General features: G+C 36.6%; 1 protein-coding gene across 4 annotated transcripts in view; it reads left to right on the top strand.

The window, feature by feature from the left end:
* The window catches only part of DIAPH3 (diaphanous related formin 3), a 506,048-nt gene that overhangs the window by 48,373 nt on the left and 435,680 nt on the right, over positions 1-21,995 (top strand). For 2 of the 4 annotated variants that reach the window (XM_025364742.1, XM_025364741.1), the window contains 2 exons: positions 3,173-3,349; positions 21,748-21,852. In XM_025364742.1, the coding sequence (XP_025220527.1) occupies positions 3,173-3,349; positions 21,748-21,852 (282 nt within the window). The remainder of the gene's footprint in view (positions 1-3,172; positions 3,350-21,747; positions 21,853-21,995) is intronic. The other 2 variants (XM_025364744.1, XM_025364743.1) reach the window with 2 other exon arrangements.

Below are 21,995 nucleotides of genomic sequence, written 5' to 3'. Positions count from 1 at the left end.
TCATCATGTTTAGGGCAATACCGTAAACCCTGAGTAACACCATGGGACCCATACAAAGTGCCACTAGTGATGCTTGAAGTGCTCCCAAGAATCAGAGAAAACTCATAACATTACAAGAAAAAGGTGAATTGCTCGATACGTGAATTGTATAGATTGAGGTCTGTAGCTGCGTTGGTCACCATTTCAGGAGACAATTCATCTTGTAAACATATGATGTAAACTTACAGTATTGATAAATATAGTACAGTATTGTGAATGTATTTTCTTTCTTTTTAATAAAATTCTGTTTTCTCTAACTTATTGTAAGAATACAGTAAATACATTTAACATACAACAATGTATTAATTGACTGTTTATGTTATTGGCAAGGTTTCTAGTTAACAGGAGCATATAAGTAGTTAAGTTTCTGGGGAGTCAAAAGTTATATGTGGACTTTGACTGCCCTAATCCCTGTGTTGTTCAAGAGTCAACCCTACCTTTCTTTCAGCACTTTAAAGATGCCATTCCATTATCTTTTGCCACCATTGTTTCTGGTGAGAAATTAGCTGTCATATCATTTTTTTTCTTGTGTATATAATGTATTTTTATTTCTCTGGCTGTACTTTTATGGTTTGCTGTTTATTTTTAACTTTCAGCAGTTTGACCACGAAGTGCTTAGGGGTATGTAGGGGTGTGTGTGTGTGTGTGTGTGTGTGTGTGTGTCTCTGTGTGTGTCTTTTGTATTCTTTTTGGGTTTTGCTGAGCTTCTTGGATCTGTGAATTGAGTTATACATATATATATATTTAATCAATTTTGGAAAATTCTTAGTCATATCTTCTGAAATATTTCTTCTGTACCATTTCCACTCTCTCTTCTGCTTCTGGACCCCAGTTACACTTGTGTTACAACATCTGATGTTGTATCACAGATCATACTCATTTTTTTTTCTATCTCATTATTTTGTTTGTGTTTGAGTTTGGAACTTTCTATCAATCTGGGTTTAGGTTCACTGATTCTTCCTCAGCTTTCCAGGTGACTGTTAAGCTCATCTAAGAAAATCTTCATTTCTGATCTATTTTTTATTTCTAATTCATCCTTTTTTTTTAAAAAAAATAGTTTCTGTGACTTTGCTGCTGCAATTATTCATCTCATGTGTAATGTCTACTCTTCATTATATCCTTTCAGGAAAAAATTGCCAATTTTAGGGTTAATGTAGAGTTCTCTTTTTGTTTTCAGTTCTACTTCTGGCTATTTCTTCAGGAAATCTCTTTGACCAGGCTTTGCCCCAGCCTTTAGATGGCATTATGACATGCTCTTTGAAAGTCCAGAATGTGTCATGGGGATTTCTCTCCATTCTTTTGCCTAGTCTGTGGCCTTTGGAGGGCACCTGTTTGCATATGCCTTATGAAGTATTCATACAGCTTTCCTGTTCTGCTCCGAACCGGTGGCTTACTACCCCATTCAGTTGGTGAAGACTAGGGGAAAGAACTGGTGGGTGGGTATAGACTTGCCAAATGGCTTGGGCTTCATGTGGGGCTCCTTGAAATTCTAATGCCAGCACCCATGCAGCTATCAATATTTCCTTAAAAATTTGGCTGGCTTTTCTTTACCCTTGTTTAACTTATTCTTCTTCCTCAACTGTTTGTCAGGGATAAGAGCATCTTGTTGTTTTCTGGTATTTGATCCTTGTAAGTTTCTTTGGGTCCTCAATTTTCTGTTGGGTTGATAACAGCAGCAAGTATAACTTTATATGTTTTCTGGTTTGTTTTGGTCGTTAGAATGAGAGCAGTGGTGTTTTTTGACAACTTTCTAAATCCTACAGGAAGCTGTCGTATTCTTAGTACTTTAATGTTTAAGTGATGTTAGGTGGACCATGGGTGAGTGCAGTACATAGTATTTTTCGTAGACATTATCTTCACAGTAAATTTAGAAACCTGTTTTGAAAGATAATACTTACCTTTATGTCTCATTATTTGAAGAAATCCTATTTCTTTAGTGAATTGAGTAAACAATACTGTGACTTAATTGTCCTTTTAAATTGAGACTTTGAGGTATCAGGTGTTTTTAATGGCTATAGTAGCTCTGTCCATTAAAACTTTTTGCAATGATGGAGATGTTCTATATGCATTAGTATGCTGGCCACAAGCCACATGTGGCTCTTGAGCACTTGAAATGTAGGCTAGTTCAATGAAGGAACTGAATTTTTAATATCATTCAATTTAATTTAATAATCATACATAGCTAGTGGCTACCATAATGAATAGTACAGGTTTATATACAGTATATGTGGTGAGAACAGTAGCTTAAAATGTATACAGCAATGATGAAAAACTCATGGAATCACTGTGCTGTTTGAGTATACTTCTATTCTTGATGCCTGGTTCAGCTTAAGACTTTTTTGCATTTTTGATTGTTGAAACATTTTATGACTCATGAAATGTATGAGTCTGGGTTCTTTGTGAGCAATAGAACTTGTGAAATTCAAACAATTTTGAATAAATGAATTATTAGCTTTGTAAATGAATATCTATGCTTTTTTGAAATGTCAGCAAGCTATTTGATTATCTAGTTATAGAAGAAATCTAATTGCAACAAAAATCTAGCTTATTTCTTAAGGCCTTAACCATTCTGCCGTGTAGATATTCAAGAAGTTTACATACTGACCAGCCTGAACAAAGATAAATAGTTTATCAGGCCAATAAACTATGAAGATAATTCAATTCCTAAAAATTCCTAAATCATGTTCCCCTCCCACCCCCACTCCAAGAGACAGTATGCATTATGGAAAGGGCAATAGGCAAAGGGGCCAGGAAGGGGTGGGGGATGGGACACTGAGTACTAGTTTGGGACCAACCCTAAATTAAGTAATCTTCTTTCTAAACTGCTTAATTTACTAATATATAAAGCAAAGGTCACCTGTCATTAGAATCTCAAATCTATGTGAGGTTTTAAGATTAGAAGGACTCTTTCAATGTTGTCTGAGCTCTCTTCAATCTTTAGATAGAACGGTTACTGAAAAATTTTCACCACTCTTTATTATTATTTTTAATTTTAAATATTCCAATGCTGAATGCCTCCTGATGAAATCACAATGATAACGTGATTGGCCCTCTTTGTTTTTCTCATTTTTGAGATGAGATAAATGTTGGGAAAGGAAATACTTAACGTGTGTCATTCTGTCTTTCTTTGTAGCTGGACAAATTTGCCAGCATAAGAATTCCAGGGAGCAAGAAAGAGAGACCTCCACTTCCCAACCTGAAGATGACATTTGCAAGCAGTGATTGCTCAGCGGCACCTTTAGAGATGATGGAGAACTTTCCAAAGCCATTGTCAGAGAGTGAACTCTTAGAACTTTTTGAAAAAATGATGGTAAGAATTTGATTCTTTAGGAAATGTTTGAGGAAAAAGCCTTAGCTTTTGCTCATGTTAATGGAACTCTAAGCATTTTTGGTAGTCATATTCCATGGGCTAATTTCTGATGTCACTTAAGATAGCACTTTGGCCACAAAGAGTTTTTGGATTACAAAAATACGAAATCTGAAGAAAAACAACCTACCAGGTTTTGGTTTCGCAGAGAGTATGTAAAAACAAATACTCCAAAGTATCGAATGGTATATTTTTGTCTTGAGTAGATTATCTAAGTCAGCGGTCCCCATCCTTTTTGGCACCAGGGACTGATTTTATGGAAGACAATTTTTCCATGAGCGTTTCGGGGGTGGTGGAGATGATTTTGGGATGAAACTGTTCCACCTCACATCATCAGGCATTAGTTAGATTCTCATAAGGAGCATGCACAATTCACCATGGAGTTTGTGTTCCTATGAGAATCTAATGCCACTGCTGATTTGACAGGAGGCAGAGCTCAGCCGGTAATGCTGGCTGGCCTGCTGCTCACCTCCTGCTGTGTGGCCCAGTTCCTAATGGGGTTGGGGATCCCTGACCTAAGTGGTCTGAGTCCAGTCCATGTTAAAATGATAGTCACTGTGCTCTACTGTTTTCTTTGTTATGGGCTGGATCTTAGACCTGACTTGTTCTATTCTTTCCTTAGTTTTTAGGATAACCAGGTTCTTTATGCAACATTTATGTCTGTAGAGACTTGAACTCACCTTTAAGTCTTTTTCTGGGTGCCTAACCTTTTTCTGGTTAGCCTTTGTCTCTGTTAATGAGGCTTATATGAAGATAACTCTCTTCAGTACTATCTTTGAGGACTCAAGATCGTCAAGTGCTGTTTTCTCCCATCCACGTGCTATATATCGAACCACTCACGTAAGTTATCCATCCATGAGATTCCAGGATGGCACTTTTATGGTTCACTTGTGGCTACTAGGTTAAAAAATTTCATCATAATTGTTGCTGCCATCTGAGTAAGTGGACTAAGTAGCCCATTGATGTTAAATATTTATGGAGGCCACATTTTATTTCCAGAAGTTAAAAGTACAACTACGTAGGAAGTACCGAATATAGTTTATGCTAGTTTTCTGTTACTCTTAGCTGGGAGGGGGCTAATACTATAAATTTTAATATTATTTAGAGGTCAGATGAATATCAGCATTTTTGAAATATTTACAGAATACTTTTTAAAATAACTGGGCCACATCACTTTTTCATCCTTAAGCAGGTCTACCTATTGGCATTAGATTTCGGTGATCAAATCCTCACTGGAGTAACTCAGCAGAAATAAAATGAAATTGTTGCCTTCTCAGGGCTGTCCAGTTTGCTAAGGGACAAGATAGTTACAACGAAGGCCTTTTTAAAAAATAAGGAACAGATTCTTTCTTTCCCTTACTGATTCCTTGAGTATATTACAATACTCTGCAGGGAAAACTTGCTGTTGATTCTGAAGCTGAAAGGCTTTTGAAGGGTATTTTGGCCTTCTTTAAATGTGGATTAGGATATTTTTCAAACTTCTCAGCATACCATATTTTTGACAAATTTAGAGCTATTTCTATGTCTGGAGAATGCTAGATTTAAACTGGCTTGTTTTGTGGCTTATACATATCTGTTACATTTTTATTAGTAAGAATTCTCTTGAGAAAGCAACATTGAATAATCAGACATGGTAACCTTTTGGCATTTGTACCTACAGAGGCTTTATACCATTTAAAGTTTGCATCTAGGTTCTTTGCTGTGGCATTGTGCAATTTTTAAAATGATTGTTCTTATTTATCATTATCAAAGGTATTTAGTAATTTTTACATGAAGTAACAACTTTGTTTTGAAGAACACCTCTTTTCCCTCCTCAAGACAGTCCTTTGAAAGACTCTGCTGACTTGATTATTTAATGAATGTGAAGTACACTGTAATAACTTCAACATTTGTATTCATTTCACTTGGGAAATTGATTTACTTCATCTCTGGGTAATAGTTTAGTTTCCGTGTGCATTCTTAAAAGTGGTGTTGAATTTTTAGTTATACCTAAAGGCTTTTTCCCCTGTTTGTCTTTAGGTGAAAGCTGAAATTCTAGCTCAAAGCCCATATTGGTTTCTGTATGACTATTAGATATGTGAAATAGTTGTGTTCGTCACTGCATTTATAACTTACGTGTCTAAAGTCAATTTCAGTGATTACTCCAGAACTCTTAGATACTTGTAAGTAGTTTTTTTTGAACGAGGTGAACATAATCGGTATAAGTTGGAAGTGGCTAGTTTATTCCAGCTGTTGAACAACCTTTAAATCAGCCCTCTCAGCTTATTTTTCTTCTGACCCTGGTTAAAAGTCCCAGGTGGGTTCCAGATATTTCCTGTTGGTTTCAGATAATAAAAATCCTAGCTTAACATAAATTAATTTTCACCCAAAGAAAGCTGCTCCTTTTCCCCTGTTCAAGTTTGTTCTATTTCTAGTCTCCGGTAGGGGCAATTGTTGGGGATGTGGTTGGCCTCTTCTGTTTCTCCATCTTGCTTTTCCATTCTTCCCTATTCTCTGGGCTGAATCTGTCTCTTCTAAGATTAGATTGGGGTAGAGGGAGGAAAGGAATGAGCTCTTGCTGGCCTAAGGTATCTATTGGTACCCTAGAGTGTTGTATTAGTTTCCTATTGCTGCTATAACAAATTACCATGGACTTTTTGTTTAAAGCAACACGCATTTATTATGGTTCTGTAAGTGAGAAATCCTGGTCGGCTTGACTGGTTCTGTGGCAGTCACACACCATGTGAAAGAAGTATGTGTCACTGTGGCACACACTTGTTTACTTTACTTTTCCTAATTTTCCTTCTCTCTGGCCAGTTTTTTCCAGTTTACTCTCCATATCCCCTCTTCTATATGTTCTTTTACTTCCTCTGGGTGTTGCCTCTGCCTCTCAGTCTTATCTTTATACACTTGAGTTTTCTGCGCACTCCTTTTGGGGGACTGGAGCCCTATCATGTTGTAGAATATCTTTTATATTGTGACACCTTGGTATGTCTTCTACAGAAGAGCAGTTATAATCCAGCTTTCTAAAAGATGCTGAACCTCAGCATATCAGAAAGTGAACTCATCATATTAAATACACCCCCCCGACACACCCACCCACCCACTCACCAAAATTTCTGCTTCACTCTTAATTTTCTATCTCAAAAGTCCCCACTGATGTCATACTTGGGAGTCATACTTGATCTCATTAAGGCATCGGTCATATCCATTTACTTCTCTATCCTCTTTAGCTCTTAATTTTATTTCCCCCCTGCTTTAGTTCAAGCTTTCATGTCCTCTTATCTAGGATATTGCAGTGTTCTCTGCCATTTATCTCCCTTTCTGCCTCTGTTAGAGAATTCTTATACTTCATTTTTGTATTTTTTTTTTTTTTGAGATGGAGTCTTGCTGTGTCACCCAGGCTGGAGTGCAGTGGCACAATCTTGGCTTATTGCATCCTCTGCCGCCTGGGTTCAAGCAATCCCTGCTTCAACCTCCTGAGTAGCGGGGACTACAGGCACACACCACCATGCCAGCTAATTTTTGTATTTTTGGTCGAGATGGGGTTTCACCATGTTGGCCAGGCTGGTCTCGAACTCCTGACCTTACGTGATCCACTCGCCTTGGCCTCCCAAAGTGCTGGGATTATAGATGTGAGCCACCGCACCTGGCCTTATACATACTTTAAGTCTTAGTTCAAGCATGACTTTAGTTATCTTCGCATGTGCTCTCTGAGTTACGGATCCCGTAAATCTGCTTCTCAGAACTGCTTGTGTATGAGTCCATTGTGAAATACATTCTTTTTTTACTTTTCGTGTTTTAGATATCTGTCTTCCCATTAGATTAAATCCATGCAGTATCATCCATTGGTTTATCATACCAAACAAATGTCTGTTAAGTGCAGCTTCCTAACTTAGATTTCTAGGATACTATATTTCTCTTCACCTTAGACACTATACCTAGATGGAGATTAGCTTTAATTGCTAGTCAGCCCAATAACACAAAAATATTAAAATAACGAAAGGAAGATAGCTTTTTTCATGCATTCTACCTTTTCTTATTTTCACTATCAGTTGAGAGTGAAAGCTGTGCAAGAAAGCTCATCTATCAGGATGCTATCATTAACAGGCATTAAATGAGTGCCAGTGATATCAAAATCATTCTGACAAAAATCATTTTAATTCTAGACTTCCTGTCTAGAATTGTTGTAACTGTAGAAAAAATGACCTGATAAAATTGCACAAAGTACTTAAGTATGAATAGTGATGTTCTATTTTTTTATTGGGAAGATGTTTATCAGGCTTTTTTGTAGTGTAGGAGAAAGCACATTTATAAAATGCCATCATCATCTCTTAAGCATATGTTTGAAGTATGTCCTGGTAGTAAGAACTTAGATGACCTACTGTCTAATACATATATTGGCTTTTCAGTGTGGGAAACCTGGTTTGGATAATACCAAAGACATTCATATTTGACTTTGAAACAATTTTCCGTGTATAACATAGAGTGGAATCTAATTTTGTCCCGCAGTGTTTTTTTTAATTATACAGTATTTCAGGCATACAAAAAATGTAGAACATAATATTAAAAATACAACCACAGGTATAATTGAACTCCCTTTTGTAATTCTTCTAATTCCCACTTTTATCTTCTTTTCTTCCCTGAGGTGAACAGTACCCTGAATCCAATAGTTTTGGTCCCATACATTAAAGAAACTTTCCTTTTTTTTTTTTGTTCTGTATAAGAATACAGTTGTATGGAACAAAACCTTTTTTCTTCTGAGATATTTGATGGTAAATTGCTGATTCAATGCCCCACAATCCTCTAATACTTTAGTGTATATTTTCTACAAGTAAGGACTTCCTTCTATATAACCACAATACAACTACCAAAATCAGAAAGTTAACACTAATCAATTTCTACCTCAGACACTATTAAAGTTTTATCAATAGTATCAATATGCTCTTTATAGCAAAAGAATCTAGTTCAGAATCATATGTTGCATTCAGTTACGTTTTTAAAATCTTCTTCAGTCTGGAATATTTCCTATGTTTCCTTGTATTTTATGAATTTGACAATTTTGAAGATTGCAGGCTGGTTGATTTGTAGAACATCCCGGTTTGCATTAGTATTAGACTTTTTAAGTTTTGCAAGTAAACAAATGTAAACAGGATATCTCATACTTTTAAGATTTATATTTTTCTGATTATAAATGTATCCGAACATCTTTTCACATGCTTATTGGCCCTTTGGTTTACTCTTCTGTGAATTTTCTGTTTATATTTTTGCCCGTTTTGTTGTTTGAGATTTCCGTCTTTTTCATATTGATTTGTAGAATTTCCCATATAGCCAGAATAATACTCATGTGTTCAGTTTTTAGGTGTTGCAAATATCTTGTCCTAGTCTGAATCTTGTCTTTTTACTTTTGTTAGTGGGGAAGGGGAGCTGAAGTACAAAAATGTAAAATTGTGGTCAAATTTATCAAGCTTTTTATGGTTTGTCCTTTTTGTATATTATTGAAGAAATCTATCCTGACATCATAAATCCATTCTCCTATATTTTCATTTAAAATTATTAGAAATATATATCTCTATGCCTGATGTGAGAGGTGGATCCAATTTTTTTCCACATAGTTTTCCCAGCAGCATTTATTTTAATAGTTCATTCTCTTTTATGATTTGTAATATCTCTAGTGTTACAGATCAAGTTTTTGCACATGTGGGTTTGTTTCTGAGGTTTGATTTTTGTCCATCAGTTGGTTTGTCTAATTCTGCATTTATGTCTGTTGTCTTAGTCACTGCAACTGTATAATAAACCTTAATATCTAAGAGCCCTTTTTCCAGAGCAGAAAAGAAGAGCTCAGGTGAACCGATAAAAATCAGATATGACCATGTTCTTTTGATATTTTCGGTATAGAGGTGGGGAAGGTTCATCTTGCTAAGCTTATTCCATATTGCTACTCTTAGGGTACATACTAATGACAATTTTTCTTTCTTTCTTTATTCTCTTTAATTCTTGGTGTTAAAAATTTACGCATAGCTATTATGTTGGTCAAATAAATGAATACCTATTGTGTTGAGTGTGCAAGGAATATCTTAAGGATCAACCAAGAGTCTGAATGAAAAGAAAAACCAACAAAGACCCCTTTGTGTTAATTCTCTTAAGTGTTTATTGACAGCTGTAGATTTCTACCAGCAGCTTATTTCAAGTATTAGTATTCTTTACAAATCTACTTTCCTATATCATGAACATTTTCTATTTCTTACAAACTAAAAACGTATATTAAGGCTTGACTAGATAAAATGAGAGAGGTTCTGTGGGAATGCTTTGTTCTGATTTATTACTTGTCACTCTTTTCCCTCTCCATTGAGTAGAAATTGAAAAATTCAGGGAAAGGTGGTTTAAAAGCAATCCAAATAATAACCCAAGTATGAAGAGGAAGAGGGAGAGAGTATAGTAGTTCAAGGCAATTATCAAGTTGATTCATGGGTTGTGTTTGTCAGGGGGATAATGTCAATGTTTAGTTGTTTCTTCTAGATCCAGATAAATGAGAAAATAAATGATTTAGGTGTATTGGATTTTGCCTGGTGGGATTTTTTAGCACCACTAAAATGGTTAGAGGGAGGAATTTTAAAGGGATAAATGTTATGGTAATATTTTAGCATGCTATTTCACCAATTAGGAGCTGTGCAGGCAATTATTTGTGTATACCTGTGAAGGCCTTTTCTCAGTCATGTTTTCTTCTGTAAAAAAGTTGGCCTTAAGAAAAAAGTTGTATCTTAAGTCAAACGACCATTTTATCCTTTATGTAATTTATGAAGAAATTGTCATTTACTTAGAAAAGTTGAAAAACAAATATATGAATAAAGATCCTTTTTCATCACTGGTAGTGTTTTTTTTTTTTTTTTGAGATGGAGTCTCGCTCTGTCCAGGCTGGATGGAGTACTGTGGTGCGATCTCAGCTCACTGCAAGCTCCGCCTCCTGGATTCATGCCATTCTCCTGCCTCAGCCTCCCAAGTAGCTGGGACTACAGGTGCCCGCCACCACTCCTGGCTGATTTTTTTTGTATTTTTAGTAGAGATGGGGTTTCACCGTGTTAGCCAGGATGGTCTCTATCTCCTGACCTCGCGATCCGCCTGCCTCGGCCTCCCAAAGTGCTGGGATTACAGGCATGAGCCACCACGCCTGCCAATCACTGGCAGTGTTCTTATCTGTAGGATTACACAACAGTTGTCTGTGATTGTAGGTGCTTATGCATACACTTGAACAATTCTGGCAAGGTTACATTCCAAAATAAATTAGAGTTGTGCAGCTTTCTGAACACTCAGCTCACTTCTTGTGTGTTCTGCTAAAATTTACAGTATATGAAAGAAAAGTGATATTTAAATTTCTTATTATCTCATTGTGTATGTGTGTGTGTGTGTGTGTGTGCTCCTTGATACTGCATTATGATAAACTGAAATTTGTTTTTCAATTAAGATAGTTTACACTCTTCCCATATTCTCCAGTTAGAATATTTGGCCAAAAAATAGTGTTTATGAGTTCATTATCAATCTCTGGGTAAATGTCATTCTTTGGCTGCTGTTCTATTAATGAGCTAGCCATCTGACTTTCTTTTGATTTTAATGGGAATTGAGTAATCCAGTGTCTACTGGATAATACGGTGGAATTTCAACCCCACTATTAGTAAAACCAAAAAATATAACTTTTTAATAATCACATTTATGTTAAAAATGATTATTTAAAGGTTTACTGTAAGGACATAGTAAAGCTCATAGGCAAAAGATTGTATAGCTCTTTTAAGCTATTTTATAGCCTCAATGTATTTATAGACAGCTTGAATATAGAAAAGTAGTAATAAAGTTAATTCTAAGTTCCAGGTTCTTGGTAGTATTTATCTTTTAGTTTTCTAATTATGTCTAAACCCAATCTAAGAATAAAATTTATTAAATTGCAGAACTAGATAAGATTCATTTAGTCTGCCCTATTCAACAGTGTATAATGACCCTGAATGAGGTCATGAAATCTTCTGTTTTTTTAATTTGGCACTAAGCCTTTCATGGTAGTAAAAACCTTAGTGTAATGAAAAGCTTGACCATTTGATATTGTGTGATGTCAAAGATGAATTCAAATGTAGTTAAGAACAGAATTACACTTTTAGCAGAACTCTGGATAAAATTGTGCTTATATGATGTTGAGCTCTGTCACAAGAGGGGAAATTAGGGGATCATTGTGGACCTCTTAAGATGCTTAACCAATTTGTGGCTTTAATAATATAATGCTAGCAAAACAGAGACTGCTACCAAGAATAATTATGTTGGCTTTAACCCCTAAAACAAAACATAATGTTATTGAAATTAGATGATTGCTGTTGACTTAGTATGAATAAATGTTTGGTTTTGCTATGGCAGTGCTTCCAATTTTTGTCTTCCAACATTATGCTTATTGTTCCATTATAATACTGTATTTCGCGTATCCATTTTGTAATGCTAGTCATGCTCTGCCTGTCTGTAGTGTTTTTCCTTTTTGGTTGAATATCCTTCCACCTGACCATCTTCAGCAACTTGCTGCTTGTATATATTCACTTAATTCTGCAAATAGTCAATCATTTTAAATTTAATCTGACTCTCCATGGTGTTAACTGTCCTGCTCAACTTGATGTATGTAAATTTAATGAGCATGCTGTCTTGTAAAATCCACAGCCATGAATGAAAATATTGAGTCTAACGTGTGTAATTCAGTTGGAAAAATGTCTGCTCTCTCCTTGCTGTTCTCTGCTTGATTGTGCCTTAGTGCTCCAACAAGTTGCATGTATGTGCACAGGTACTAAATTACATATTTCCCCCCTCTGTTTTTCCAATAAAATGTGAAAAATATTTATTTGGTACTATTTTTAAAAAATCAGTCTAGTAGGGACTTAGGGTCCCTAAAAGCAATAGCAAACTGGCAATTTGCTGGTGTGTGGGAACTTCTGACCCCATGCAACTTGTAGGAAGACTCTTTGGGAATGTCTTAAAAGTTGCTTGCTTGACCTGGTTTCCAGGTCAGGGCTGCTGCTGACTAATTTGGTGTCCTTGTGCAAGTTACAAAAGAGGTGTGTGCTTTCATTCTGGATGGACACAGCACCACACAAGGCCACAAGTTTGGAAGTCTGGAAGGGATGATGGAGTGAATCTGGAAGGGACCTTGACCCCATTCATTCCTCAACCAGGTACTGCTTGGCAGTGGTCAGTCGTTATATTGACTCTGTTCTAGGTCACTGAGGTTTAGTGTGGTTCTGCTAGTGTTCCCTGGAAAAGTGGTGGATTTTAGCTTGGCCATCTCTGTGTCTGTGCCACAACCTGAAGATTTCTACCTCCAGAGTTGGAACTTATTCCCATCAGTGTTATCTGAAGATTCTTGAGAATCTTAGGAGCAGCAATTGCTCAGTGTTCTAGTCTGGGGCTGTATCATCTCCAGCTTCAGTTCCATCTCCCAGAAGATTACCTGCATCTCATAGGTTTGTCCTAAAATAGGATGAGCAAATTCTATTTGAGAACTTTTCTGTTATCTTCTTTATTTAGGAAATATTTAAAAAGTGACCATTGTGTTCCATGCACGGTGAAGGAGGCAGCATATATAGAAATATTTCTTTTAAATGTTATCTGTGAGGGAGAAAACAGAGAGTTACATGTAAAGAGCCAGAGTTGAGGGAAGTTTTTTTGTTTAATTTTAATCCATTAAAGATTAACTTGCTTATATATTGATACTCAACCAACTGAGAGAATTTAGTGAAATAAAATAGAAGAGGATAATAGACGTGTAATGCCTTTTTTGGAGGTGGGAGGAAAGGGGATCTTGAGCATAAATGAACAGGAATGTCTTTGGATAGATGCATTGGTTGGGTAGGGAGAGATTAGTGTGCAAATAAAATGGTAAAACAGCAGGAAATGGAATTATAGCTTTCTTTTCATAAAGGGAATTGAAATTTATTTACTGAGAATGATAGGCAGAAGTAGTAGTTTCATAGTTCCTGGAAAATAGCTAAGGTTTGAAATAAGTACCATATGAAATGTGAAAAGAGAGACTAGTAGGATTTTCCATAAATGTTGTAAGAATTGATGAATCAACAGTGGCCTGCATTGGAAGAAAATGGAAGGATCAAAAAACTGGAGGTTTTTATTGGGGCGAAGAAAAAGGTGGTTTGGGAGTGGAAGAAGTGGCAAGATGGAAGATTGAGGTCAGAGATAAGGATTATGGAGATTCTGATGGTGCCTGTGGCGGAGCAGGTTTTAGATAATGAAAAGGTACAGGTGTGGTCATTAGGACTGTAGCTGAGGACAGTGGAAGTGGAGGTTGCATTGGCGAGGAAGCCAAGGACACTCTAGGGCAGGGGTGCCCCGTCTTTTGGCTTCCCTGAGCCACATTGGAAGAAGGCGGCTTGTCTTGGACCACAACTAACATACACTAACACTTTTGATAGCTGATGAACTAAAAAAAAAAAAAAAAAACCGCAAAAAAATCTCATAATGTAAAACATTATGAGATTATTAGAAAGTATTCGAATTTGTGTAGGGCCACATTCAAAACTGTCCTGGGTGCGAGCTGGACAAGCTTGCTCTAGGTCCATTGTGGGTGATAGCAAGGTGTGGAGTGACAGAGGAATCAACCCAAGTTGATGGCAGTGGACATGTTCCGTTAGATGGTACTAGCCCCAGGGAAATCGGATTTTAGATGATAACATAGATAAATAATATGGAAATAAGAATGAGGGAGATAAGATAGAACAGAGTTTAAATCTAAATTAAAGAACATGGTCAACTTCCAGAATTTTCCTAAACGTCAGCTCTCTCCTCAATAAAGAGGACATACCTCAAGTTACTGAGGATTAATTAATGCTTATAAATGTTTAGCACAGTGCCTGGCTCAAGAATTTGACCATGTTTTAAGATTACAGGAGTACTAGAGGTCTTTGTAAAATGGTTCTGGGAGAATGGGTGAGAAGGTCAGTGCACAGAGCAGGTTTGGAATGAAAATAGGAGGAAATGTAAACAGTTGGAGAAGTTTGTGTTTTGAATGGAATTCTGTTACCTATGTCTGACCTACTTAACCCTTCCTCTCAGGACCCTTGGATTTGTCTTGATTGTGGTTTCGTTAGTCTCCTTTCCTCCTTCAATTCAGTGTGTATTTACTATAGCCGAATATTCTACAAACCTCTTCTTTTTATTTAGGGAATATAAAAAAAAACTTCTTTTTTTTTGAAATAATGATATTCTGTTTTTCTTTTTTTATCCCAAATTATTTATAAAAAGTTCTGCTATTAAAATATTTTAATTTAGTCTTTTAAAATAACTTTTTATTTTGAAATAATTTTAGACTTACAAAAGAATTGCAAAAATAGTATAGAGAATTCTTGTATACCTTTCACCCAACTAACTCTAATGTTTACATCTTATATAACATTAGTACAATTATTAAAATTAAGAATTGAATACTGAGATAATATTACTAACTAAACTACAGACTTGCTTCAGATTTTGCCAGTTTTCCCACCCATGTCCTTTTTTTTTCCTTCCAGAATCTAATCCAGGATCACATCTTGCATTTATTTGTCATATCTCCTTCAGTCAATGACAGTTTCTTATCTTTTATGACCTTGATACTTCTGAAGAATTAGGGTTAGTTATTTTGTAGGGTGCTCCTAATTTGGGTTTGCCTGATTTCTTTTTTTCCTTGTGATTAGATTGAGGTATATTTTGGTATGAATACCACAGAGGTGGTCACCCTTCTCATTAGGTCGTAGCTGGAGGTTTGAAATATCAGTATGTCCTATTATTGATGGTGTTAGCCTGGACAACTTTGTTAAGGTGGTGTCTGCCAGCTTCCTCCCTTGTAAAGTTAGTATTTTCCCTCTATAATTAAGGAGAAAAAGGATATCTGCACAGTCTTAAAGTATCTCCTCAGTTTATTTTGCTATTAAGTTATAATCTAATAATATCATTTTATTTTTCAAATTGTTCTAGTTTTGGCCATTTAACAGTTCTTGCAGTTTGGCTCATGTCCTTTTGACTGACTTCCTTCCTTCCTTCCTTCCTTCCTTCCTTCCTTCCTTCCTTCCTTCCTTCCTTCCTTCCTTCCTTCCTTCCTTCCTTCCTTCCCTCCCTCCTCCCTCCCTTCTTCCCTCCTTCCTTCCTTCCTTCTTTCCTTCCTTTTTCTTACTTTCTGGTACCGCACTAATTTGGTCTTCCTAATTCTGGTCTTTTTGGATGACATAGCTGTGTTACCATGTATTGAATGAAAAAAGAAGTTTTCCAACTATTCTACTTCTGAAATCTATTCTTAATGCTAGTCAGATTAGCACAGTGAAACAGCACAGTGATTCCGTTTAGCTATAGATTTTAATTAGAAAGTAATTGGCCAAAGGAAAACTATTTTTTTGATGTTGCAACTCTCAGTTTCCCCTGTCAAAACTGTGTCTATACATTTACAGGTGGTCCCCAACATATAGCAGTTTGACTTAACAATTTTTCGACTTTACAGTGGTGAAAGCAACATGGATTTGGTAGAGACTGTACTTCAAATTTTGAATTTTGATCTTTTCCTAGGCTAGCTATATGCAGTCTGACACTGTCTTGTAATGTGGGGCAGAAACTGAGAGCTGCAGCTCCCCTGTCAGCCATGCAATCATTAGGCGGAACGGCTGACTATACTGTGTCCCCAGCATTTTTTGGATATTGTGCTTTGTGTGTTTGCATTCCACCATGTCTACAAAATGTGCTTCTCTGTATTCAAAATGTTATTATAAAATAACATTTGTATTAGATGATTTTGTCCACCTGTAGGCCAATGTAAGTGTTCTGAGCACGTTTAAGGGAGGCTAGGCTGAGCTGTGACATGCAGTAGGTTAGGTGTATTAAATGCATTTCTGCATTTCAATTTTTAATGGCTTTTTTGGGACATAACCCCATTGTAAGTTGAGCATCTGTATATTAGGAAGTACTATAAATGAGATAATTCATAATGTATATTGCTAACATGTTAATAGAACTTTAACATCAAAAACAATAATATGCTCTTCAGACAGATTAAAATTTTGAAGAGGTGACTTGTCAAATAATGTTTTTGAATGAGATATATTCAGCCCAATAGCCAGTTGATAAGATTTTTCCATTTAAAGGGTAGAGATTTATTTCATATATCCATGGAAATTTTAACCTCATTCAGATTACTCACTGAGCCTTATGTATTTATGTTTTCTTTGTATTTCCTGTTCAGTATTTTACCTGTAATAGATATTTAATGAGATACGTACATGTATCAGCATACTGATATACTGAGGTAAATGGCCATTTTAGAGCTGTTTTACAATCTGTGTCTGCAGTGTCATTTTGTACCTATGCAGTGTGGTAGCACAGTAAAACAGCATGTTTTACTGACCTGTGTTTGAATGGAAGGATCAGTTAATACACAATAGTTTATATTGCCTTTTTTTTTTAAGGTCATCTGTATGTGTTTCTATATTTATTCAGTTCAATTTGAAAGAAGTCTTATTTTAATATCAAGTAAATTATGTTCAGATGGTATAGTGGGTACTGTGGGTACCCCCTTCCAGCCCCTTTTTACCAGGTTGGTGCACCCATGCCCCAGGTGATGAGCATTGGCTTCTAATGGCTCATAGATGCCCCTTTCTGCAGAGATTTGCCCTCATCAGAACTAGGATTCTGCAGCTAATGACTAACTTGAGGTTGTTGAGGCTGGTTTCTGCTACCAGGTTATCTTGACTGTGGTGCATTTCAGGGTGAAGTGAGAATCCACCAGAGGCCACCTTTAGTATGTCTTTTTTCCTCTTTTGTCTTACCTCCTTTACTCTATCCTGAGAGCAGCCCCACCTGCACCTGAATCCCTGTTTCAGGCTTTGCTTTTAAGGGAAACTGACCTTAGATAATGGAGATACAACATGATAATTTTGAGGAAATATAAACCAAGAAGCATAAAAAATGATGACTTGCTCACTTCTCCCCCACTGACCTTTCCCAAGTCTAGTTTCTTAGATAGCCTTGGGAGATGCTTAACCCTTCTGGAATTGCAACATAAAATATGGATATGCGTTTTTTAGGAAAAAAAACTCCCAATAAATTTTCTAAGGACTTTGTGACTCCCTGAAGTTAAGTGCCACTGCCTCGTGGAGTTTTCTTCTTTCAGCCTTGTTTTCCATAAATAGAAATTCAAAATATATTCTAAAAATACTGTACCCCTAATGCTTTCACTCATATTTTCTCTCTACTGCCCCCTTATTTCTTTTTCTCTCTCTCTCATTTTTCTTTTTTAAAGGGCAGAGCTTTTCTTACTCTTTCAAGTGCCATTTCCTCCTGGATATATGGAGAATGACCTGTTAGATGAAGTTACATGCCTAGTGGGTATTCCACAAAGGTTTAGGGTGTTATGTAATTGATTCCAAACTTTTTTTGTTTTGTAGTATTGTCTTAATCCATTTTTATGTTGCTATAAAGGAATACCTGAGACTAAGTAATTTAAAAAGGAGGTTTATTTGGCTCTCAATTCTGCAAGCTATACAAGAAACATGGGACCAGCATCTGCTTTTGGTGAGGGCCTTAGGGAGCTTCCACTCATGATGAAAGGCAAGAAGGAGCTGGTGTGTGCAGAGATCAGATGGTGCGAGAGGAGGCAAGAGAGAAGGTGGTGGGGAGGTTCCAAACTCTTATTAACAGCCTACTCTCATGAGAATTAATAGGGCAAGAACTCAATCGCCCCCACCCCAGGAAGGTCATTAATCTATTAATGAGGGAACTGCATCCATGACCCAGACACCACCCATTAGGCCCTACTTCCAACACTGGGGATCAACTTTAAATATGAGATTTGCACGGGACATCATCCAAATTGGAGCAAGTATTATTTGTCTCCTTTTTGTTTTTTACACTACGACTGTCATCATACTTTTGTCAGGAAGGTGAGTGCCATATTTAGGCAAAAGAGGTGGGATAAACCATTGGAAGCAGCTGGGGGAACTTCGAGTTTCTCCCTTAATTCCAGATGTATCACTGTACTAGTCAGAGTTCTCCAGAGAAACAGAACCAATAGGATGTCTGCCTGTCTATGAGAGGGGATTTATTAGGAGGACCGGCTCACATGATTATAAAGGGCGAGAAGTCCTATAGTATGCTGTGTGCAAGCTGGAGAACCAGGAAAGTCAGCAGCGTGGCTCAGTTCAGGTTTCAAATTTTCAAAACCAGGGAAGTTGTTGGCGTAACTCAGTTGGAGGCTGAGGAGGTGGCTTAAGGCCTGAGAACTCCAGGGAGAGTGCCACTGGTGGAAGTCCCAGGGCCCAAAGGTTGAAGAACCTGTAGTTCTGATGTCCAAGGACAGAAGAAATTTGTCCCATTTCCAGAAGAGAGAAGGAGACTTAGCCTTTCTTCTGCCTTTTTGTTCTATCCAAGCTTTCAGCTGATTAGATGGTGCCTGCCCACAATGAGGGCAGATCTTCCTTACTCAGTCCAGTGATTCAAGTGCCAATCTCTTCTGAAAGACATACCTAGAGATAATGCTTTACCAGCTATCTGGGTATACTTTAAGCCAGAAGACTAACCTAAAATTAACCATCACACCTAAAATTAACCAACCCCCAAAATTAACCATCACAACCACTTTTGTGTATGAACTGGTGTTATCATCAAGATGTGTTTCCAAAAAGAAAGCAGAGGCCTTTGTAAAAAATTCTTTCTACTACTCACCTTGAAGTTTTATTTCAGTTTCAGCCATAACTAAAGGACTTTCTGTTTATTGGTATTCTGTATATATTAAATATTTTAATTTACTAAAGAGACTGGATAATGTTTGGCCATTAGCCTGAAAATAAAAATACAGTGAATAATTTAAAACAGAACTTCCCAGTGCTCTCAGGTTCCCCCACGTTTTCTAACAATTATCCCCTAACTATCTCATTACTTTCTTCCAGTGAAATTCTTTGTGGATAAGGTTACCTATGTTCATAAATTAAGAAAATCAATATGTCTTACTGTACTATATAATAAAAATATGTATTTCAATTTAAACAATTGGCCATGACTACTCAAGAAGGTATAGTAAATTCACACTCTGGAATCTCTGCTTCATACCTCTATGAGTACAGCAGTGGCATTGTAGATTGGTAGATTGATATAGTTGTGCTGTTTTGGAGATTCAGATACTACAAACAGTATTTCCCTGGGACATCTACATTTCAGAGATGAAGCACAAGTATTGGTAAAGCTTAAAAAAAGCACAGTGTAACTATAATTTACAGAATAGTTTGATTCTTGGAAAATTCAGTAAAGTAAAACCATGCAATATAAAGTATTTAATACGTAATAATTTTACATTTTACATCTATTTCTGGAATAGGAGACTGGCAGAGCGTGTTTTCTAGTCACAACACTGCTGATCAAAACAGAAACTGGTCCAGACAGACTAAAGCATAAAAAAAAAAAAAAACAGCAAAAACTGGCAGATGGGACAAAAGCAATCCCTAGCTGCCCTAATTACTCATTAGCATAAGACACTCCCACAAGCGTCATGACAATTTACAAATGCCATGGCAATGGCCCAGAAGTTACCACCCCTTTCCTAGAAAATTCTAAGTAATAATTTACATTGACCCACCCCCTAATTTGCATATAGCTAAGTGGGTTTAAGTGAGTATAATTACAGTTGCCAAGAGCCCATACATTGCTGACTCTGGGCACACTGCCTGTGAGTTAGCCCTGCTCCGCAAGGAGCAGCACCATTCGATAAAAGGTTGCTGTGTAACACCACCTTGCCTTTGAATTCTTTCTATGATGAAGCCATGAGCCCCGCTGGGCTAAGCCCCAAATTTGGGGCTCACCTGTCCTGCAACAGTTCCATTGAATTAGGCTTGATTAAGGATGATTCTTTCACTCTCTCTTTTTTAAGGTATGTGAATCTCTCTGTGGGGCACAAGGTAGTTTTTACCGTACAGGTCAAACTGTGATGCTACCCCTGTAAATGCTGGTAGCATCACCTCAATTATTGTGACAACTAACATGCCTCAAGAAGTTTCCAAAATTTCCAAAATGCTTCCTGTGTCGTATTAAGGCCTACTGAGCCTTCCCTCACTAGCTTAGACAAGAAAAACGAAACAAAACAAACCTTTATTCACATAATTGGGTGTTTCTAACTAAAACAGCAAAAGTGACATTACTAATTACTACCTTTTATTGTAGTGTCAAATGGAACGGCTTCTAAGATCTTAAATATTTCTATCAAGGTAAAATGAAGAGAATTTTGACTTTTAAGTGCTTGAAGGGTTTGGTAGCCAAGAATTGAGTCAGCTAAAGGCATAAACTACAGTGTTTGATGAATGTAGCACCCTTATAAAATCTGTAAGAAATTTAATTTGCTAGGCTCCATAGGTGATCCAAAGTCCTGAATTTTATGATCCATTCTGAGTAGATATGAAGTTTATATACATTCAGATATTTTACATTGCACATCACAAATGACTCAGGGCTAAGTTCACGAGGACATTCATTTGAGCTGCCCTTCTCCTTTAGCCATTTCTGTCTTACCTCAGACGCCCTTTCCTTTGCCAGAACTGCCTCTTACTTCAGCAGCTTAATTAAGAGCAATTCATATATTTATGTGGATATATACCTGACTTGAATTTTTAGTTAAAATTAAGCTTGTAGCAAGATCTTGGTTACTTAAACCCTTATTTTGGTTGGTGCTGTTGAGAAATGTTCGATTTTAGGTGGTAGCTGTTTTTATAAGTACCACTTTTATGTAACTTAGAACATTCAATAAGTTAACTAGTTAACATTTTTGATAAGAGTAGGGAAGAGACAAAACTATAAAGTGCTTTGTCCTTTGCTGGAATCAGTACTGGATATTTGATATGTGCTTGCGGCTATCAGAATCTGAAACTTGGTTGGTTTATTTACTTTTCAATTTTTATGACTCACACGCAGCTCTTTCAAAGCAAGTGCAAGATAGCTTCAGGTGCAGCTGTTGTAAAAATACATAAATATATTGAAATTGTGAATCCTAATGACCTTATGAATGGCAGAAATCTGCAACTGTCTAATTATCTATAGTGATGTGAATGTAATTTTATTTACCTGCTGTGAATTTTAAAAGTTCTTTTGGTAAGTATTTTACCTGTTAAAATGATCTAGAATACTTTTTTCTCTCCCTCTCCAGCTCTTTTTTCTCTCCCTCTCCAGCTCTTTTTTCTCTCCTTCCTTCAGGCAGAACTACACGTAAATCATTCCAAAACAATTAATGCTGCTTTAGTCACAAATTATTGATTTTTCCATTTGTAGTGCATGTAGAATTGCTGCTCTACTTAGATTCCAAACTGAGGCATTTTAATTGTGTTTTCCAGGAAGATATGAATTTAAATGAAGATAAAAAGGCACCATTGCGGGAAAAGGACTTCAGTATCAAAAAAGAAATGGTGATGCAGTACATTAATACTGCTTCTAAGACAGTAAGTAAAACTGTCAAGTTGAAAAATACTGCTGAACATGTTTTCATATGGAAAACAACACATTTGTTTAATGAAGTGCTTAAGTTTGTGGGCAACTGTAATCAGAGGGCTTCTGAATGTATAATTAAGGGCACAAATATTGT

Source organism: Theropithecus gelada, chromosome 17 (genome assembly GCF_003255815.1).
Source record: "Theropithecus gelada isolate Dixy chromosome 17, Tgel_1.0, whole genome shotgun sequence".
Classification (NCBI taxonomy): Eukaryota; Metazoa; Chordata; class Mammalia; order Primates; family Cercopithecidae; genus Theropithecus; species Theropithecus gelada.
The sequence above is the reverse complement of the archived record's forward strand: the minus strand, read 5'-3'. Positions and strand labels throughout refer to the sequence as shown.